Genomic DNA, 21,244 nt, shown 5'->3' with positions numbered 1-21,244 from the left:
GCCACTTGGTACATGCTGGACTAGATAGAAAGCTGACTGAAGAATGGGAAAGTAAATTAGCTCTAGGACTTCCTAGGCTTTCTTGCTACTTTTCTGTTTCCTCACCTACAGATTGGGGCTCATCAGACATTGTGGCAATCCACATTTGAAGCTGTATGTTGATCATTGTCTACCTGTTAAATACTCTGGAAGGAAATTGCCAGAGATTTCAAAGCAGCTTAAAACCAATCAACCTAGTCCTTTGACTCCTTAGTTGAATAAGTTTATAGAAACCAATAAATGAATACACCTTGTCTGTTCTCATGAAGTGCCTCTGAAACTTTTCCATCCAAGTACTTCTGACTGCAGAAATGATACAGCATAGGTACTCCAGGGTATCAATGGAGTATGATCCTGAAGTTTTGTTGAAGTCTTTTTTTTCTTGCAAACCCATGCAAATTTTATGTTCTGTTCCATAATAGGTCTGTTTCTTTTAATAATAAAACAATATCCCAACCCTTCCCATACATACAAAAATCTTTGAGGCTCAGGAATATGCACTATGATTATCTTGTGACTTCAAGAATACCTACCCCTTCACACACATACTGACACATTTCACTTGGGGTGTACATTCCCAGCAGTGATATGGGAGAACAGGCATGGCATGTAGCTTTTGATGGTTGAGGCTGAACTGGTGATATCACTTTGGACCATCTGCTGAATCTAAAAGGTATCTTTATAAATTGTGTTAGCCATTTATTACATAGACCTATCTCAGCAATCCTCTGCTCAGTTCTAGCAGGGAACCTTTATGAGCAGAGACTTGGGGTTTGGCTGTAGTTTAGGGCTCCTCAGGTCATGTTGTTACATCCTATGAAACTATCTCATTAATTTTAAAAAATTATTTATTGTGGTAAGATATATACAACACAATATATCATTAATTTTTGCAACTTTTCTTTGAGCTGACTGGGAAGAGATATCCCTCTTCTCCCTGGACACACAAACAGTATTTTCTCTCCTTCCCCAAAATCACTCCTCCTAGAAAAGTTCTTGATAGGGTTGCTTGAAAATTTTAAATAATTCATGGAAAGTGTTACATATGGTTATTGTCCTTCACGAGAATCACTATTTTAGGGACTCCTTGAGTATCAAAATCGTTTGAGCTAAACTTAACCAAGAGGTCCTCAGATCTAACCCTCATGTTCTGGAGAAGATCAGGAGAATTCTTCAAGGCCCTTAACCCAGATCTCCTGATTCCTAATCAGTTGTAGGAGAATCCTCTTAAGGAGGATTGCCTACATAGCTTCATCTTTGTTTTCATGTCAACTTGTTATCCTCTTAAAAATTATGCCACTTAGTTATTCATTTAGGTTAATAAGTATAAAAATAAAACTCACCACCACCACAGAGACAAATCACTATAACATTTTATCATATTTTCTCACTAGTCATTTTTGTAACTACATGCTTTTAAAATTGGAATCTGCTGATTTATAGCTTTTTTTAATCTTAAAATATCTGAACATTTACTTATATAATTAAGTCTTGTATGAATACATCATTTAAAATAGTTATGTGGTAGTATTCCATCCAAAGGGTATATCACAATTTTTATAATTAAATCTTTATTGTTAGATAAGTAGTTCTCAGTTTTTCAAACAAGCAAATATTTTATAAATGCAAATGGATGAAGAGACTCAGTCATTCACACAATAGTTTGAATGAGTTCAATATCTCTGTTTTCTTTTACCACCTAGCTGAGAACAGCTATAGTTAGAGAATGGATGGTTGTGATTTGGCCTGGGGAGGATAGACTGGGTAGGGGCCAGAATGCAGGAATGTAGGTCTAGGCAATCCAAAACTGGGAAGAAGAGGGAGGCTTGTGGATATGGAAGAGGGTTGCTGAAATGTAGCAATTTCAGTATTTTGCATAGGAATGGCTCTTTTTTATTTTTCTGGTCCACATGACCTTTGCTTCAAGACTTAAAGCTGAAACTATTTTATGAGTTATATGGTTCTTTCACACAGTAAATTTACTAAGCATTTGTCAAATGGCTGGGCTCCTGAGCACCACTTCTACTTACTACTTCCCAAGTTCCAACCCAGCTACTTAGAACATTATTGGTGAGAATTGTAGAGGATCTATAGTCACAAAAAGTGGCCTACTGACTAATTGAATGTCGTTAGGAAAGGACAAGGAGACACCAAGCATAACTAAAGGACTAAAACTCAAAAAAGGTGAAATGAGAAGTTGTTAGTGACTCATGGAGGAACCTGAAAGATGATACCAAAAATCTCATATTACTTTTCAGGAACTTGCCACGGTGAAAGAGGGGGATAACACGGAAAAAGATTATGGTAATCTGTAGATAACCTAAAAGCCCTTACCTCAGCCAGTAATTTCAGACATGTTTTTTTTTATTTTTTATTTTTTATTTTTATATGTATATCCTTTTATTTATTTTTTATTTATTTTTATTTTTTTTAATTCAGTTTTATTGAAATATATTCACAAACCATACAGTCATCCATGGTATACAATCAACTGTTCACAGTATGATCATATAGTTATGCGTTCATCACCACAATCTATTTCTGAACATTTTCCTTACATCAGAAAGAATCAGAATAAGAATAAAAAATAAAAGTGAAAAGAGAATACCCAAACCATCCCCCCATCCCACCCTATTTGTCATTTAGTTTTTACTCCCATTTTTCTACTGATTTTTTTTCAATTTTTTAACTTTGTTTATCAAAAAATTAAAAACAAACAGGCAAACAACAACCAAAAAAACCCCACAACATTTCAAACAAAGCAATGGATTAAGGAAAACAAATAACCTAAAATAACTACTTTGCTTCCAATATGTTCCTACCATACCCCAAGAAAATTAATAAACCATGTCCAGAGGAGTAAGAAAAACAAATAATCTAAAATAACTACATTGCTTCCAACATGTTCCTACCATACCCCAAGAAAATTAACAACCCCTAAGAAAACAAAGGAATAAGAGAAAAAAAAACCTAAAATAACTCTATTGCTTCCAACATGATCTTCCTATATCCAAGAAAGTTTACAAACCATAATCATTCCTGAGCATTCCCATAGCATTGAGATTACCCTCCATAGTTTATCTGTTCTTATTAGATTATCATTCCCCCTCCACTAATTGGTATCTCTAATCTCTAGGTCCCCTACATTCTACAGTATAAAACATTGTACATTTTTCACAGAATTCACATTAGTGGTAACATACAATATCTCTCTTTTTGTGCCTGGCTTATTTTGCTCAGCATTATGTCTTTTTTTTTTTTTTTTTTTTAATCTTCATTTTATTGAGATATATTCATATACCACGCAGTCATACAAAACAAATCGTACTTTCGATTGTTCACAGTACCATTACATAGTTGTACATTCATCACCCAAATCAATCCCTGACACCTTCATTAGCACACACACAAGAATAACAAGAATAATAATTAGAGTGAAAAAGAGCAATTGAAGTAAAAAAGAACACTGGGTACCTTTGTCTGTTTGTTTCCTTCCCCTATTTTTCTACTCATCCATCCATAAACTAGACAAAGTGGAGTGTGGTCCTTATGGCTTTCCCAATCCCCTTGTCACCCCTCATAAGCTACATTTTTATACAACTGTCTTCGAGATTCATGGGTTCTGGGTTGTAGTTTGATAGTTTCAGGTATCCACCACCAGCTACCCCAATTCTTTAGAACCTAAAAAGGGTTGTCTAAAGTGTGCATAAGAGTGCCCACCAGAGTGACCTCTCGGTTCCTTTTGGATTCTCTCTGCCACTGAAGCTTATTTCATTTCCTTTCACATCCCCCTTTTGGTCAAGAAGATGTTCTCCGTCCCACGATGCCAGGTCTACATTCCTCCCCGGGAGTCATATTCCATGTTGCCAGGGAGATTCACTCCCCTGGGTGTCTGATCCCACGTAGGGGGGAGGGCAGTGATTTCACCTTTCAAGTTGCCTTAGCTAGAGAGACAGGGCCACATCTGAGCAACAAAGAGGCATTCGGGAGGAGGCTCTTAGGCACAACCATAGGGAGGCCTAGCCTCTCCTTTGCAGCAACCGTCTTCCCAAGGGTAAAACCTGTGGTAGAGGGCTCAACCCATCAAACCACCAGTCCCCTATGTCTGTGGTCATGTTAGCAACCATGGAGGTGGGGTAGGCGAATACCCCTGCATTCTCCACAGGCTCCTCAAGGGGGCACTACATCTTTTTTTTTTTTCCCTTGTTTTTTTTTTTTTTTTTAACTTTCCCTTCTTTTTTAAATCAACTGTATGAAAAAAAAGTTAAAAAGAAAACAAACATACAATAAAAGAACATTTCAAAGAGACCATAACAAGGGAGTAAGAAAAAGACAACTAACCTACGATAACTGCTTAACTTCCAACATGTTCATACTTTACCCCAAGAAAGTTACCTAATATAGCAACATTTCTGTGAACTTGCTCCTACTATATCCATCAGAAATTCACAGACCATAGTCATTCTGGGCATCCCCAGAACGTTAAATAGCTTATCTGTTCTTCTTGGATTATTGTTCCCCCTTCCTTAATTGCTCTCTATTGCTAGTTCCCCTACATTCTACATTATAAGCCATTTGTTTTACATTTTTCAAAGTTCACATTAGTGGTAGCATATAATATTTCTCTTTTTGTGCCTGGCTTATTTCGCTTAGCATTATGTCTTCAAGGTTCATCCATGTTGTCATATGTTTCACGAGATCGTTCCTTCTTACTGCCGCGTAGTATTCCATCGTGTGTATATACCACATTTTATTTATCCACTCATCTGTTGAAGGACATTTGGGTTGTTTCCATCTTTTGGCAATTGTGAATAATGCTGCTATGAACATTGACGTGCAGATATCTGTTCGTGTCACTGCTTTCCGATCTTCCGGGTATATACCGAGAAGTGCAATCGCTGGATCGAATGGTAACTCTATATCTAGTTTTCTAAGGAACTGCCAGACTGACTTCCAGAGTGGCTGAACCATTATACAGTCCCACCAACAGTGAATAAGAGTCCCAATTTCTCCACATCCCCTCTAGCATTTGTAGTTTCCTGTTTGTTTAATGGCAGCCATTCTAACCGGTGTTAGATGGTATCTCATTGTGGTCTTAATTTGCATCTCTCTAATAGCTAGTGAAGCTGAACATTTTTTCATGTGTTTCTTGGCCATTTGTATTTCCTCTTCAGAGAACTGTCTTTTCATATCTTTTGCCCATTTTATAATTGGGCCGGCTGTACTATTGTCATTGAGTTTTAGGATTTCTTTATATATGCAAGATATCAGTCTTTTGTGAGATACATGGTTTCCAAAAATTTTTTCCCATTGAGTTGGCTGCCTCTTTACCTTTTTGAGAAATTCCTTTGAGGTGCAGAAACTTCTAAGCTTGAGGAGTTCCCATTTATCTATTTTCTCTTTTGTTGCTTGTGCTTTGGGTATAAAGTCTAGGAAGTGGCCGCCTAATACAAGGTCTTGAAGATGTTTTCCTACATTATCTTCTAGGAGTTTTATGGTACTTTCTTTTATATTGAGATCTTTGGTCCATTTTGAGTTAATTTTTGTGTAGGGGGTGAGGTAGGGGTCCTCTTTCATTCTTTTGGATATGGATATCCAACTCTCCCAGCCCCATTTGTTGAAAAGACCATTATGACTCAGTTCCGTGACTTTGGGGGCCTTATCAAAGATCAGTCGGCCATAGATCTGAGGGTCTATCTCCGAATTCTCAATTTGATTCCATTGATCTATATGTCTATCTTTGTGCCAGTACCATGCTGTTTTGGCAACTGTGGCTTTATAATAAGCTTCAAAGTCAGGGAGTGTAAGTCCTCCCACTTGGTTTTTCTTTTTTAGAGTGTCTTTAGCAATTCGAGGCATCTTCCCTTTCCAAATAAATTTGATAACTAGCTTTTCCAAGTCTGCAAAGTAGGTTGTTGGAATTTTGATTGGGATTGCATTGAATCTGTAGATGAGTTTGGGTAGAATTGACATCTTAATGACATTTAGTCTTCCTATCTATGAACATGGAATATTTTTCCATCTTTTAAGGTCCCCTTCTATTTCTTTTAGTAGAGTTATGTAGTTTTCTTTGTATAGGTCTTTTACATCTATGGTTAAGTTTATTCCTAGGTACTTGATTTTTTTAGTTGCTATTGAAAATGGTATCTTTTTCTTGAGTGTCTCTTCAGTTTGTTCATTTCTAGCATATAGAAACATTACTGACTTATGTGCATTAACCTTGTGTCCCGCTACTTTGCTAAATTTGTTTATTAGCTCTAGTAGCTGTATCGTCGATTTCTCAGGGTTTTCTAGATATAAGATCATATCATCTGCAAACAATGACAGTTTTACTTCTTCTTTTCCAATTTGGATGCCTTTTATTTCTTTGTCTTGCCGGATTGTCCTGGCTAGCACTTCCAGCACAATGTTGAATAACAGTGGTGATAGCGGGCATCCTTGTCTTGTTCCTGATCTTAGAGGGAAGGCTTTCAGTCTCTCACCATTGAGTACTATGCTGGCTGTGGGTTTTTCATATATGCTCTTTATCATGTTGAGGAAGTTTCCTTCAATTCCTACCTTTTGAAGTGTTTTTATCAAAAAGGGATGTTGGATTTTGTCAAATGCTTATTCAGCATCTATTGAGATGATCAATTGATTTTTCCCTTTTGACTTGTTAATGTGTTGTAATACATTGATTGATTTTCTTATGTTGAACCATCCTTGCATGCCTGGAATAAACCCCACTTGGTCATGGTGTATGATTTTTTTAATGTGTCTTTGGATTCGATTTGCAAGTATTTTGTTGAGGATTTTTGCATCTATATTCATTAGGGAGATTGGCCGGTAGTTTTCCTTTTTTGTAACATCTTTGCCTGGTTTTGGTATTAGATTGATGTTAGCTTCATAAAATGAGTTAGGTAGTGTTCCATTTTCTTCAATGTTTTGAAAGAGTTTGAGTAAGATTGGTGTCAGTTCTTTCTGGAAAGTTTGGTAGAATTCCCCTGTGAAGCCATCTGGCCCTGGGCATTTATTTGTGGGAAGATTTTTGATGACTGATTGGATCTCTTTGCTTGTGATGGGTTGGTTGAGGTCTTCTATTTCTTCTCTGGTCAGTCTAGGTTGTTCATATGTTTCCAGGAAATTGTCCATTTCCTCTACATTATCCAGTTTGTTGCCATACAGTTGTTCATCGTATCCTCTTATAATTTTTTTAATTTGTTCAGGATCTGCAGTTATGTCACCTTTTTCATTCATTATTTTGTTTATATGGATCTGCTCTCTTTTTGATTTTGTCAGTGTAGCGAGGGGCTTGTCAATCTTGTTGATCTTCTCAAAGAACCAACTTTTGGTGATATTTATCCTCTCTATTGTTTTTTTGTTCTCGTTGTCATTTATTTCTGCTTTAATCCTTGTTATTTCTTTTCTTGTACTTGGTTTAGGATTGGTTTGCTGTTCATTTTCTAGCTTCTTCAGTTGATCCATTAGTTCTTTGATTTTGGCTCTTTCTTCCTTTTTAATATATGCGTTTAGTGCTATAAATTTCCCCCTTAGCACTGCTTTTGCTGCATCCCATAGGTTTTGGTATGTTGTGTTCTCATTTTCATTCGTCTCTATATATTTAGCAATTTCTCTTGCTATTTCTTCTTTAACCCACTGATTGTTTAGGAGTGTGTTGTTTAACCTCCAGGTATTTGTGAATTTTCTAAGTCTCTGATGGTTATTGACTTCTAATTGTATTCCATTGTGGTCAGAGAATGTGCTTTGAATAATTTCACTCTTTTTAAATTTATTGAGGCTTGTTTTATGTCCCAGCATATGATCTATTCTGGAGAAAGTTCCATGAGCACTAGAAAAGTATGTGTATCCTGGTGATTTGGGATGTAATGTCCTGTATATGTCTGTTAAATCTAATTCATTTATCAGATTGTTTAGGTTTTCAATTTCCTTATTGGTCTTCTGTCTAGTTGATCTATCTATAGGAGAGAGTGATGTGTTGAAGTCTCCCACAATTATTGTGGAAACATCAATTGCTTCCTTTAGTTTTGCCAGTGTTTCTCTCATGTATTTTGTGGCACCCTGGTTGGGTGCATAGACATTTACGATTGTTATTTCTTCTTGCTGAATTGCCCCTTTTATTAGTACGTAGTGGCCTTCTTTGTCTCTCAAAACATCCCTGCATTTGAAGTCTATTTTATCTGAGATTAATATTGCTACACCTGCTTTCTTTTGGCTGTAGCTTGCATGAAATATTTTTTTCCATCCTTTCACTTTCAGTTTCTTTGTGTCCCTGTGTCTAAGATGAGTCTCTTGTATGCAACATATTGATGGTTCATTTTTTTTGATCCATTCTGTGAATCTATATCTTTTAATTGGGGAGTTTAATCCATTTACATTCAACGTTATAACCGTGAAGGCATTTCTTGAATCAGCCATCTTATCCTTTGGTTTATGTTTGTCATATTTTTCCCCTCTGTCTATTAATATCCTTTATTGTACCCATACCGGATCTCTTTAGTACTGAACCTTTCTCCAAGTCTCTCTGTCCTTTCTTTGTTTCTCTGTCTGTAGGGCTCCCTTTAGTATCTCCAGTAGGGCAGGTCTCTTGTTAGCAAATTCTCTCAGCATTTCTTTGTCTGTGAAAAATTTAAGCTCTCCCTCAAATTTGAAGGAGAGCTTTGCTGGATAAAGTATTCTTGGCTGGAAATTCCTCTCACTCAGAATTTTAAATATATCGTGCCACTGCCTTCTTGCCTCCATGGTGGCTGCTGAGTAGTCACTACTTAGTCTTATGCTGTTTCCTTTGTATGTGGTGAATTGCTTTTCTCTTGCTGCTTTCAGAACTTGCTCCTTCTCTTCTGTGTTTGATAGTGTGATCAGTATATGTCTCGGAGTGGGTTTATTTGGATTTATTCTATTTGGAGTTTGCTGAGCATTTATGATTTGTGTATTTATGTTGTTTAGAAGATTTGGGAAGTTTTCCCCGGCAATTTCTTTGAATACTCTTCCTAGACCTTTACCCTTTTCTTCCCATTCTGGGACACCAATGAGTCTTATATTTGGACGTTTCATATTATCTATCATATCCCTGAGGTCCATTTCGATTTTTTCAATTTTTTTCCCCATTCTTTCTTTTATGCTTTCATTTTCCATTCTGTCATCTTTGAGGTCACTGATTCGTTGTTCAACTTCCTCTAGTCTTGTACTATGAGTGTCCAGAATCTTTTTAATTTGGTCAACAGTTTCTTTAATTTCCATAAGATCATCCATTTTTTTATTTAGTCTTGCAATGTCTTCTTTATGCTCTTCTAGGGTCTTCTTGATTTCCTTCATATCCCTGTACTATGGTCTCATTGTTCATCTTTAGTTCTTTGAGTAGCTGCTCTAGGTGCTGTGTCTCTTCTGGTCTTTTGATTTGGGTGCTTGGGCTTGGGTTATCCATATCGTCTGGTTTTTTCATATGCTTTATAATTTTCTGTTGTTTTTGGCCTCGTGGCATTTGCTGAACTTGATAGGGTTCTTTTAGGATTTGTAGACCAATTGAAGTCCTTATCTCTAATTTATCAGATCTACAGCTTCGTGGAGTACACTTTCTCTAACTAACCAGCAGGTGGCGTCCACGAGCCACCTGTTCTCCACAAGCCAGTTCTCCCCTGCTTTGCCTTTGTTCTGAGTGGGGGAGTGAGTCTTGTGGGGTCCAGTTGGTGTACCAAGCTTGCGTGTGTAGTTGGTGTTGCCTGCCCTGTATATGGGGTGTGTTTCTGGGCAGTCAGGGAGGGGGGTGTGGCTCTAACAATCAAATCTCCCTGGTGATCCTAGAGTTTTAAAGCTGCTGCAATAGTCTAATCCTTCAGTTCAGTCCTGCCACAGTTTGTCTCTGCCACTGACCCACAAGTCCTTGGTATTGGCGTATGGCTCCTGAGACTTGCAAGTGGGCCCCTCTTCCAGGCCGTGCACTCCGGGTCCTCTGTTGAGGGATGACTGTGCTATGTCACAGGTGAGTGCCATCCCCCCAGGGCAGTTCTGGACTGCTGGGCTGTGTAGGGAGGCTCCCAGTCTGCTGAAATGATGGCTGAATGGGGCTTTGTTAATTCACACTGCTCTACCTTCCCAACTCTGGGACAATCAGCTGAAGTTGCAGGGAAGGCTAATGTCCACGCCCAGTTTTGTGGTGTGTGCCTGTTATTTGAAGCACTTCCGTCACAGTGGGTTGTCTGGGGCAATTCTGGGCTACGGGGCTGGCGATGGGCAGGAGTGTTTCCTGTCCACCAGGATGATGGCTGTGAGCGGACACCCCCCTTTTCTTGGGAAGTTGTGTTTAGTGAATTTTCTCAGCCACTGGATTATTGCGTTTTGTCTCAGAGCTCTCCTAGTTCTGCTCTTGACTTGACCTGCCCAAATAGCAAGTCTTTGAAGCTTTCTGTATTGGGCTTCTTAGAGTAATTGTTTTAGAAAAAGAAAAAAGATTAAAAAACAAACTAACAAACAAAAAAAAACGGGCCCTTCTCAGAGATCTAATGGGTTATTGAAATGCTAAGAGACAAAGCAACCAGGGCCATTAAGGAAAGGTCCACAGGGCAGAGAGATCAGCTTTTCTTCGGGATTTGCATATGCGTCTCAGGGCCCTTCCCCTTTCTCTGTTCACCAGAACTCCAAAAACCTCCGCATTTATTTAGGAGTTTTTCGTGTTGTTTTTTTTTTCTATGCCTGTCTCCTCTCTGCTGGGCTGGCTGCTCTCAGATTCTCTGGTGTCTGGTCTCAGTCTATCTATGGTTTGGTTAGAGATTGGATCAGTAGAATGTGTTTCCGATAAGGGCTGCCACTGCAGTTCTCCCTTCTCCTTCCTGGAGCTGACAGCCCCTCCTCCCCCGGGACTGAGCCTGGCAGGGAGGGGCGCGGGTCCCCTGGCCGCAAAAACTTACAGATTTCGCTGATCTCAGCAGTTCCACGTTTTCATGAGTGTTGTATGAAGTATGCGCAAAGTCAGATTGCTCTGTGGTGTCCAGTCCACGCAGTTCCTGGCTTTCTACCTACTTTCCTGGAGGAGTAACTAAAACATACAGCTCACCAGTCTGCCATCTTGCCCCGCCTCCCAGACATGTTTTAAAACATTTCTAATGATGTTAGAAATTACTTATCCCTTTGGTCACCTACTGTGGATGCATTTTGAGTTTTTTGACACAGCCATATATAAAACTGAGACATTTTGTTCTTTAGTTGATAGAGGGATGCCTTCAAGATGCTATACTTAAAAGAGTTACATGGACCTACTAGATCAGCATTTTGCTAATTTTCCGAATTTGAGAAAGGAAAGTCAACAAAATGGGTGGAGTTGTATTTCTCATCCTCCTCAAGTCAAAAACAATTGATAATATAGGAGAGGGAAGGTGATTTTATAAACTATATATAAATTCTGCTATAAATTTGCTATAGGACATTGGCCATGTCATGTCACCTGTCTGGTTTCTAACTTGTAAGTAAAATATAATTAATATTGGACTAGATGATTTTTGAAGTTCCTTTTGAGCCTAAGGAGTCTTTGTTTCTAAACCTAAAAAATGACCCTTAAGTAGAATTGACCTTCCTTTCTCAAATTTGGAAAATTAGCAAAATGCTGATCTAGTAGGTTCATGTAACTGTTTTAAGTATAGCATCTTGAAGGTGTCCCTCTATCAACTAAAGAACAAAATGTCTCAATTTAATATATGGCTGTGTCAAAAAAATAAAAAATGCATCCACAGTAGGTGACCAAAGGGATAAGTAACTTTCAGGAATTTTGAAAGCCCAGTAGTATTTAGTATATGCTTTCTCAGCATTAAAAAGGTCACCTTGCTAATACATGTTAATTTTGAAAATTTAATTGACCTTTGGAATTTTAATATCAACCTTTTTTGGTGTGTTTAGAGGTTGGAGCAATCACGGAAGAAACTGAAGCCTGTGATTGGTGGAGTTTGGGTGCTGTCCTCTTTGAACTTCTCACTGGCAAGGTATGCAGTGACCTGGACATAAATTTATCCAGATGCTACCTAGATTTCAAATTTAGACCATTAGCCTTTGCCTTTATTTTTAAGATCAGCAACTAGATAAGAAAAGCTTTGTTTCCAGAGATAAATGCAAGTTTATTTCCTAGATTTTTTTTAAGTAGAATTGTATTACATTGAATAAATTGTAAAATTCTGTTGTATAGCAATGTTAGTGAAATATAATACTGAACATTCTTTCTATTCATTTTCTATGGTTCAATTTTGACCAAATTAAATGCGTAAGGTTCTTTTAAGTATGTTAGAATTCTCTGGATTTTTAAACATTTTGTTTGAAACCAGGAAGGAATTCTCATTTTAGAAAATTATGTAGACATTAAAGGTAGCTATAGTTTTTCTCAATACTGTAAATTGTCCTGTCCCAGCTTAAGGAGAGAATTTGTATTCTCTGATCAATACCTTTTAAGTATGATATTTGAGGTTAATAGGCTTTGCTAGGGTATTGTGAAGATTGTTTTCTTGGGAAGAAAACAGAAGAAATAAATAGCTATAATTTTATTATAAGTAGTTCATCTACCTTAAAAATGTAGATCATACTGACTTCTTAAGATTGTTGTGGAGTTCTCAAAGTACCTTGACATTTAAACCGTAAAGTACTACAAATATGTAAAGTATTGTTACTATCAAACTGTAAACATTGAAGGTTTTAAAGAACATTTTTAAAATACAGAGATATCAAGTCCCTTTTTAGTTTTTGTTTGTAAATTAAGCTTTTTCTTATGAGCCATTCTGTGTATAACTAAGGGAAAAGGGCTAGTAGCATGAAAATATCTCTAAAATGACTTTCATAATAAGCTTATGATCTGATCTCAATAATTGTCTTCCTCTCAGGTTTCAAAGTTAGAAGTTCTGTAGGCTAATAGCCCTTATCCTAAATTGCTTATGTGCCCCTATGTTGATTACTGCACCTCCAACTAAGGTGGCTATTGAGGTGTTTGTATTTGCTGTCCATAAATTCTGTGATAGAACAAAATGTGATGAAGTTTGGGATAAGAAGTATACCTGATTGATTGTTTCAGACTCTGGTTGAGTGCCATCCAGCAGGAATAAATACTCACACTACTTTGAACATGCCAGAATGTGTCTCTGAAGAGGCTCGCTCACTCATTCAACAGGTAATTGACCTATTGTCCAAGTTTATGAATCATGCAAATTAGAAGTGCCCACAGCTCCAAAACCTTAAAGAAATTAGTTTGGGGGCAAGAAAGACCCCTTAATGATTGTAAATTCAGAATTAATACTGTATATCTTTAGGCTTCTATTATTATCAAAGTATTGATGAGGTCAGAAAGGATAGCTAAAACTTGTCGGTCTTAATTTTCTTTTTTTAATGCAGGCTAACATTTAGTCAATTTCATGTGCTTTGGATAGGTGTGAATTTAAGTATTGCTTTTAGTTCCTCAGGGGCTGTTCTATTTTTGCTATTACATTTTGTAGTCATATATGACTGTTTTTTTTTTTTTGGCCTTTAATTCATATTTATAAACTTAGATATGGGCTACTCGGGTTGCTTGGGAGAGAGATGTTAGAAAATCTTGTCCAGTTAGCCACTCCTTTAGTTTCATCCATGGATGAAACTTGGACACTGGTGTCAGTTAGTACATTTCTGATGGCTTTGAAGAGATTGTTAATAATGAAAGTTTAGTATCCCAGGGACAGGCTTAGAATTCTACTGAGTATCTTAAATTGATTCCCCATATTCAAAATACTTCTTTGGTTTTGAGTAGTGGGTTTCATTGAATACAATGAGAGTTGCTACTGTTGTGGTATGATAGGATCACAGCAAATCAGTAGGAATTATCAGGCCTGGGATCTTTAGAAAGTTTATGAAAAACATAAAGGGAAAGGTTATTTGTGAAAAGTCAAGAACTAAAATTCCTGTTTAATGAAATATGAAACATTTTTTTTAATCAGGGAAAAAAAAGTTTCTTTTAAAAGAGGAAAAAGGGTAGAGGAGAATATAGTAAGAAGAGAATTACCTAGTATTCTTTTGAAGAGTATTTTTAGTTCCATTCAAAGACATGATATGCGAAGCACAGTAATGTAAACTACAGAGATAAGACTCACAAACAGCTGTACCACAAGACAGAAATTGATAAGGGATGTCAAAAGAGGTTTAAAAAATACCTTGGCAGGTCAAGAGAAGGGGGAGATTATGGTCATTGTGGTGGTAGTATCAGGAAAGTTTTTGTGGAGTGTTATTTTTGCTGGGCCTTAGACAGGACTTTGGCATCATAAGGTTGGATATAGGAAGAATATCCCAGGTGGAGAGAACAGCTTGAACAAAGGAAAGGCAGGAGCCAGAAGGACTTAGTTTGGGAATTCAAAAGATTGGTTTATCGGGAGTAGAAAGATGAATATAGGGAAAAGTAGTAGTAGTAGTAGGTGAGTAGAAAAATGTTAGACTTTTTTTATGGGGTTCTACCATCATGAACACCAAGGTAGAGTGATAGTATTTAATTCAGTAAAAAATTGAGATTTGTAGTTTTGGGCAAAAGAGTAAAAGGCTTAGAGTTGCACATCAGGGAGTTGTTTTTTTTTTTTTTTTTTAACGCGAGTGTATAAAATATAAAGAAACATAATCAGGTTGGAAATACTGAGATGAGGACACTCAGAGCACTTTGCAGAAGGAGTAAGAGGTAAAGCAAAGATTTGTAAAACATTTCATTCTAATAAGGGGAAAAAGACAGCTTCTCATTTGCTTTCTTCTTTGTTATGGCACAATAAGGTAAATTCAAAGTATTTGGGTACTTCCTGAGTTATTCACGGGAATTCTAGTGCCTGCTATATTTTGTAGTCATTAATATATAATATGGGAAATAGAATTCCCAGCATTAATTTATATAGGTCTGTTGCTCTTGTCTTTATTAGAAGTTATGTTGTGAAGGATTTCAGGCTTAAGGTATATAAATCCCAAAATACAGGTATGGATAGCTTATATAGTAAATCAACATTCTGTCATTGGTCTGCCTAAGGAAACTATGGCTCATGTTTAGGAAACATCATCAGGAAAGGGAAATGGGGTCTCTTGGCATGATTAGCAACTTGTCATTAAGACTTTCTTCTTCTGCTTCCTTAGAGGTAGGTCATAGAGGCCATTTTAAAAATCACAGAATGGTTTATATAGAAATAACTATTCTACTTTGGGGCAATTTTCTCCTCTGGTTTTTCATGTCCTTGCTTTCTTTCTAGTTTTGTAATCCCGTGTACCTATGGTTCAGTGATCTGTCCCAGTCAAGTGAATGGTGCAGATGTAAACATAGTTACATTTTATATGCAATCTTTATTTTTAAAAATACTTATATTTTACAAATCCTCAGAGCATGCATGTTTGTACTTTTCAGTGTGTATTTAGTTAATTATACCACAGATGTTTTGTCAGTTGGGAGATATTATATGAGAAGAAGACCTTCAAAACATAAATTTCTCTGCCTTCAAGCACAGGCTTGTTGCCTATTCTTCGGGAGAAAGGAGGTTGGCTGTGGTTCTCTTGAATTTGCCACTGGCTAACACATTCTCTTCAGCAACAGAACTTCCTTGTGTGATCTCTGAGGCCTGGTATGTCATTTAAAATGGCAGACTAAGCAAGATAGTCATGGGTAAAACAATTATACTTTTTCCTATAGATTTACATTTGCAAATATATTGAAGACCCTATCAACTAATAAGTAAATTGACTTCAGTAAAAGTCAAAATATTTGAAGCCATGTTTTGGAAAGAATAGGGGTAGAAAAGCCCATTGTAACAAAGAAGAAACAACTTAAACATTTTTATGTTTCCTGAAATTTTAAAATGTAAAATGCTATAATTATAATGAATTCTTACCAATGTTTGATACATTAGACTTATATTAAAATGCTTGATACCTTCCACATTCCCCATTTCAATCAGTAGGCATGAATTGTTTGATTTTGAAAATGGATCTGATGCAATTAGGGTATTCATACAATGCAAAAATAGTTTGTTTTATAATAGTGGCTTTTTTGCTTAAAACGTGTTAGCAACTTTCTCCTAATATTAGCATTTAGCTTTAATAAAAGTAATGTGGTAATTTTGAATGCCAGACAGAATAATTTCAAGTGAAAAAGACTGTTAGTCTTTTTGAAGTATACACTTCCTTCCCCTTATGGATTTGGTGATATCAAAATGAAGTAATAGATGTTTGGCATTTGCAGATTAAGTACTCATGAGGCAGTGTAGTGTGGTTAAGAACATGGATTTTGAAGCCAGACTGCCTGAATTTAAATCCTGTCTTGGCCACTTACTAGCTGCCTGATCACAAATAAGTTACTCAGTTTCTCTGAGACACTGTTTATTCATCTACAAAGTGAAGATAATAAGAGTAGCTAGTCATAGAGTTGTTGTGAGTTAAATGAATTAACTATGCTAAGTACATAGACTAATGTCTGGCATACGATAAGTTTTATGTAATATTTGATATTATTATTATTACTATTATTGATAGAACAGTGTTGAAGGTCCATAACATCTGGTAATTAGTAATTTGATAAAGTAAGTATTTGAATCATAGGGCTGCTGATGTAGAAGTGAGGCAACTGCTGGTAATAGAAGTGAAAAGTTCTAAGAAAAAGTGGTGGACTGGCATATAATGGGGAGTCAGTTGATGTTTATCACAAAATTAATTGAATTAACTAAGCATGAGTGAAAGAAAAAATAGAAATAAAGAGAAAAGGAAAGCAGAAATAGAAGTTTTGATTAAATTTGAATAGTGGATCCTCTGTATAGGGTCATTAACGTTGTAAAGGAATCATTTAAATATTTCAGTTACAGTTGGCTACATACTGTGGGAAAACTTATTTACTATAAATGTATTCTCAAATTTGAGTGACTGTGACTGAATGAGGAACTGACAACATTTCTTTCCCCCCCAAAACAACTATAAAGCTAGACATATTTGACAAAAAGAACCATTTAGCGCTCTGGAAATTGATCAAAGCGATGCAACAATCTGAGAGGCATTAATGCTTGAAAAACTGCTGAGCTTTGGGAAAGACAGAAGGAGTCTGTGTCATTCTTGCCTGGGGCTGCGTCCATTCCCCCACTTCCCGGCTTGGTCAGATATAAGGCTCTGCCACAGTGGGGCAGGCCATGAGGACCAACCCAGAGGCTTCGTGCATGCGTGCAGGGTTATGGAAAGGGCCTGGCAGAAAGTAAAAGCCAAGGCAGACTTGAAAGTGGCCTGCACTTTTGAGCACATTCTCCTACACACACACATACCCATCAGCAGAGGATGGAGGCTTTAATGGCTTGAGATGTTTGTTGTTTGATTTTTAAAAATTCTTACTGTGGTAACATATATATAACACAAAATTTTCCATTTAACTGCTTTTGAGTATGCAATTCAGTGGTTTAGTTAGATTCACAATGTTGTGCTACCACCACCACCCATTACCTAAACTTTCCCATCACCCCAAAAAGAAACTCTGTACCCATTAAGTATTAATTCCCTATTCCCCACTGATCCGCTTCCCCGATGCCTTGGTGTCCTGTAATCTACTTTCTGTCTCTGTGAATTTGCATATTCTAGTTGTTTCATTCAAGTGACCTGTCCACTTATTTCCAGCTTATTTCACTCAACTTGATGTCTTCACCGTTCATCCATGTTGTTGCATGTGTCAGAACTTCATTTCTTTTTAAGGCTGAGAAATAATCCATTGTGTGTATCTACCACATTTTCTTTATCCAGTCATCTGTTGATGGATACCTGGGTTGCTTCCACCATTTGGCTATTGTAAATAATGCTGCTATGAATGTTGGTGTACAGATATCTGTTTGAGTCCCTGATTTCAATTCTTTTGGGTATATACCTAGAAAAATGCATTTGCCAGGTCATATGGTAATTCTATACTTAATTTTCTGAGGAACCACCAAACTGTTTCCCAGAGTGGCTGTACCATTTTTCAATCCCACCAACAATAGTCTGAGGGTTCCTATTTCTCCACATTCTCACCAACACTTGTTAGTTTCAGTTTTTTGAATAATAGCATTCTAGTGAGTGTGAACTGGTATCCTATTGTGGTTTTGTTTTGCATTTCCTTAATTGCTAATGATGTTGAGCATCTTTTCATGAGCTTTCTGGCTATTTTTATATCTTCTCTGGAGAAATGTCTATTTAAGTTTTTTATCCATTGCATTGTTTGTCTTCTTAATGTTGAGTTGTAGGATTTCTTTATATAGTCTGGATATTAAACCTTACTGGATATGTAGTTTCCAAATATTATCTCCCAACCTATAGGTTGTCTTTTTACTTTTGTGATGAAGTTGTTTTAAATTTTGTTTGAAGTTCTATTTATCTATCTTTTTCTTTTGTTGCATATGCTTTTGATATAAAGTCCAAGAAACCATTGCCTAACATAAGGACCTGAAGATGCTTCCCTACATTTTCTTCTAGGAGTTTTATAGTTTTGGTACTTATATTTAGGTCCTTCATCCATTTTGAGTTAATTTTTGTGTATGTGTGAGGTAGGGGTCTACCTTCATTCTTTTGCTTATGACTATTCAGTTTTCTCAGCACCATTTGTTGAAGATATTATCCATTCCCCCTTGAGTGGACTTGGCACCCTTGACAAAATCAGTTGACCATAATGATATTTAGATCTTTGAACACAAACTCTCCGATAATTGGCTGACACTATGCTGTGTAGACACAGGGGTGACCTCTAGGAAGCCAAGCTTAAAAGTAAAAAACAAGAAAAAAATGAACAGAGCCAGTAGCTTCATGTTATGACTTGGTGAGAGGAACAGATTTACAGATTTAGTGGAGGCAGGTTGCCAAACAAAGAACAAACAAACCAACGGCAACAACCATAATCTTCATGAAGAAAAATCAGACTCTGGAGTTGCCAAAATGTATTATTTAAAAATATGTTTTTTAGAAAAAAATTATAAGACATGCAAAGAAATGAAAAAAAGTATGACTCATACTCAGGGGAGAAAAGCAGTCAAAAGAATTGTCTCTGCAAGTTCTCAGATTTTGGAGTTAGTAGGCAAGGACTTCAAAGCAAGTATTATAAATATATTCAAAGAACTAAAGGAAACCATGTTTAAAGAATTAAAGGAAAGTATGACAATAATGTATCAACAAATTGAGATTATCAATAAGGAGATAGAAATAATAATAAAAAAACCAAATGGAAATTATGGAGTTGAAAAGTACAATTGAAATGAAAAACTCACTAGAGGAAAAAAATTTACTAGAACAGCTCATTAGCAAGTTTGAAATAGAAGAAAAAGGAATCAATGAACTTGAAGATAGGGCAATAGAAGTGATTCAATCTGAAAAGCAAAGAGAATAAAGACTGAAGAAAAATGAACAGATACACAGAGACCTGTGAGATAATGTACCTGAATGGCAGTCCCAAAAGGAGAGGAGGGAAGGTGAGGGACAGCAAAAATATTTGAAGGAATAATGACTGAAACTCCACAAAGTTGATGAAAACATTAATCTCTACCTCCAAGAAGCTCCATGAACCCCAAATAAGAGAAATACAGAGAGATTCACACCTCGACATACCATAGTCAAACTGTTGAAAGACAAAAATAAAGAGGAAATCTTGAGCACAGCAAAAGAAAAAACAACTTATTATATATAAGAAAGCATTGACATCTGACTTGTCATCAGAAAAAATGGAGTCCAGAAGATACTGGAATTGCATAGTCAAAGTGCTGAAAGAAATTTCCTGTCAGCCAAGAATTCTCAATCCAGTGAAACTATCCTTCAAAAATGAAGGTGAAATAATGACACTCCCAGATAAAGAAAGACTGAGAGAATATGTTGCTGGCAGACCTGCCTTTCAAGAAATATTACGGAAAGTCCTTCAAACTGAAAGGAAATGATACCAGATACTAACTCGAATCCACTGGATTTGAAATGGTAAATATGGGTTAATAGAAAAGACTCCAAATACATTTTTCTCATTTCTTTTCTCAACTTATTTTTAAAAGATATAAGATCATATAAAGCAATAGTCAGAACATTATGATGTTGGATTTATAACATGCAGATATAATATACATGACAATAATAGTTAAACAATTGGGGAGGGAATGGGGCTATAATGGATCGAAGTTTCTACATTTTTCTGAAGTTAGTATTAATCTGAAATAGAATATGATAAGTTCAGATGCATATTGTATTCCTTAAAGCAGTGGCTAAAAAAAAAAACCTCAAAAATATAGTAAAAAAAATTAATAGAGAAACTAAAATGACACATTCAAAGTATTTAATACAAAAGAAGGCAGTAACAGAGAAACAAAAAGGAGAGTAAACATAGAAAACAAGTAGCAAAATGGCATATGTAAATGCACCATATCAATAATTGCATTCAATGTGAATTAGGTCTAAATACCCTAAATAAAAGGCAGAGATGATTACACTGGGTAGAAAAATAAGATCCAGCGAACTACTGTCTACAAGAGACGTATCTTAAATTCAAAAACACAAATAGATAGAAAGAAAAAAGTATGGAAAAAGATAAACCATGCGAATAGTAATCAAAAGAGAGTTGGAGTGGCTATGTAAATATCAGACAAAATAAACATTAAAACAAGAAATATTGCCAGAGACTAAGATATTTCATAAAGATAAAAGTGTTAATACACATAGGAAAATAAAGCAATTATACATGTATATGTATTAATGTCCATCTCAAAAATACGGGAAGCAAAATTGACAGAATTGAAGGGAGAAATAGATAATTGAGTAATAATAATTGGAGGCTTTAATACCCCATTCTCAATAATTGATAGAAACTCAGCAAAAATATAGAAGACTTGAGCAACATTATCGAATAACTCTGACATGTATAGAACACTCCCCCCAGTGTCTCCAGAATACTCAATCAAGGCACATGGAACATTCACCAGGATAGGTCAGATGCTAGGCCATAAAACAAGTCTCAATATTTAAAAGGACTGAAATCATACAAAGTATGTCTCTGACCATAACAGATTTAAATTGAAAATCAACTACAGAAAGAGAGCTGGTAAATCCACAAGTATTTGGAAATTACACCACATACTTCTAAATAACCTGTGGGTCAATTTAGAAGTCCTGAGAGCAGTTAGAAAATATATTTAACTGAATGAAAATGAAAACACAATATATCAAAATTTATGGGGTATAGCTGGATTTCTATGTTTAGAAGAAAATTTATGACTTTAAA

General features: G+C 36.2%; 1 protein-coding gene across 3 annotated transcripts in view; it reads left to right on the top strand.

Moving 5' to 3' along the window:
- Positions 1 to 21,244, top strand: part of RPS6KC1 (ribosomal protein S6 kinase C1) — a 340,815-nt gene that overhangs the window by 240,788 nt on the left and 78,783 nt on the right. For all 3 annotated transcript variants that reach the window (XM_037824064.1, XM_037824056.1, XM_037824074.1), the window contains 2 exons: positions 11,923 to 12,005; positions 13,079 to 13,174. In XM_037824064.1, coding sequence (XP_037679992.1) covers positions 11,923 to 12,005; positions 13,079 to 13,174 — 179 coding nt within the window. The remainder of the gene's footprint in view (positions 1 to 11,922; positions 12,006 to 13,078; positions 13,175 to 21,244) is intronic.

Source organism: Choloepus didactylus, chromosome 2 (assembly GCF_015220235.1).
Source record: "Choloepus didactylus isolate mChoDid1 chromosome 2, mChoDid1.pri, whole genome shotgun sequence".
In the NCBI taxonomy this organism is placed as follows: Eukaryota; Metazoa; Chordata; class Mammalia; order Pilosa; family Megalonychidae; genus Choloepus; species Choloepus didactylus.
Note: the sequence above shows the minus strand (reverse complement) of the source record. Positions and strands in the feature narration are given on the sequence as shown.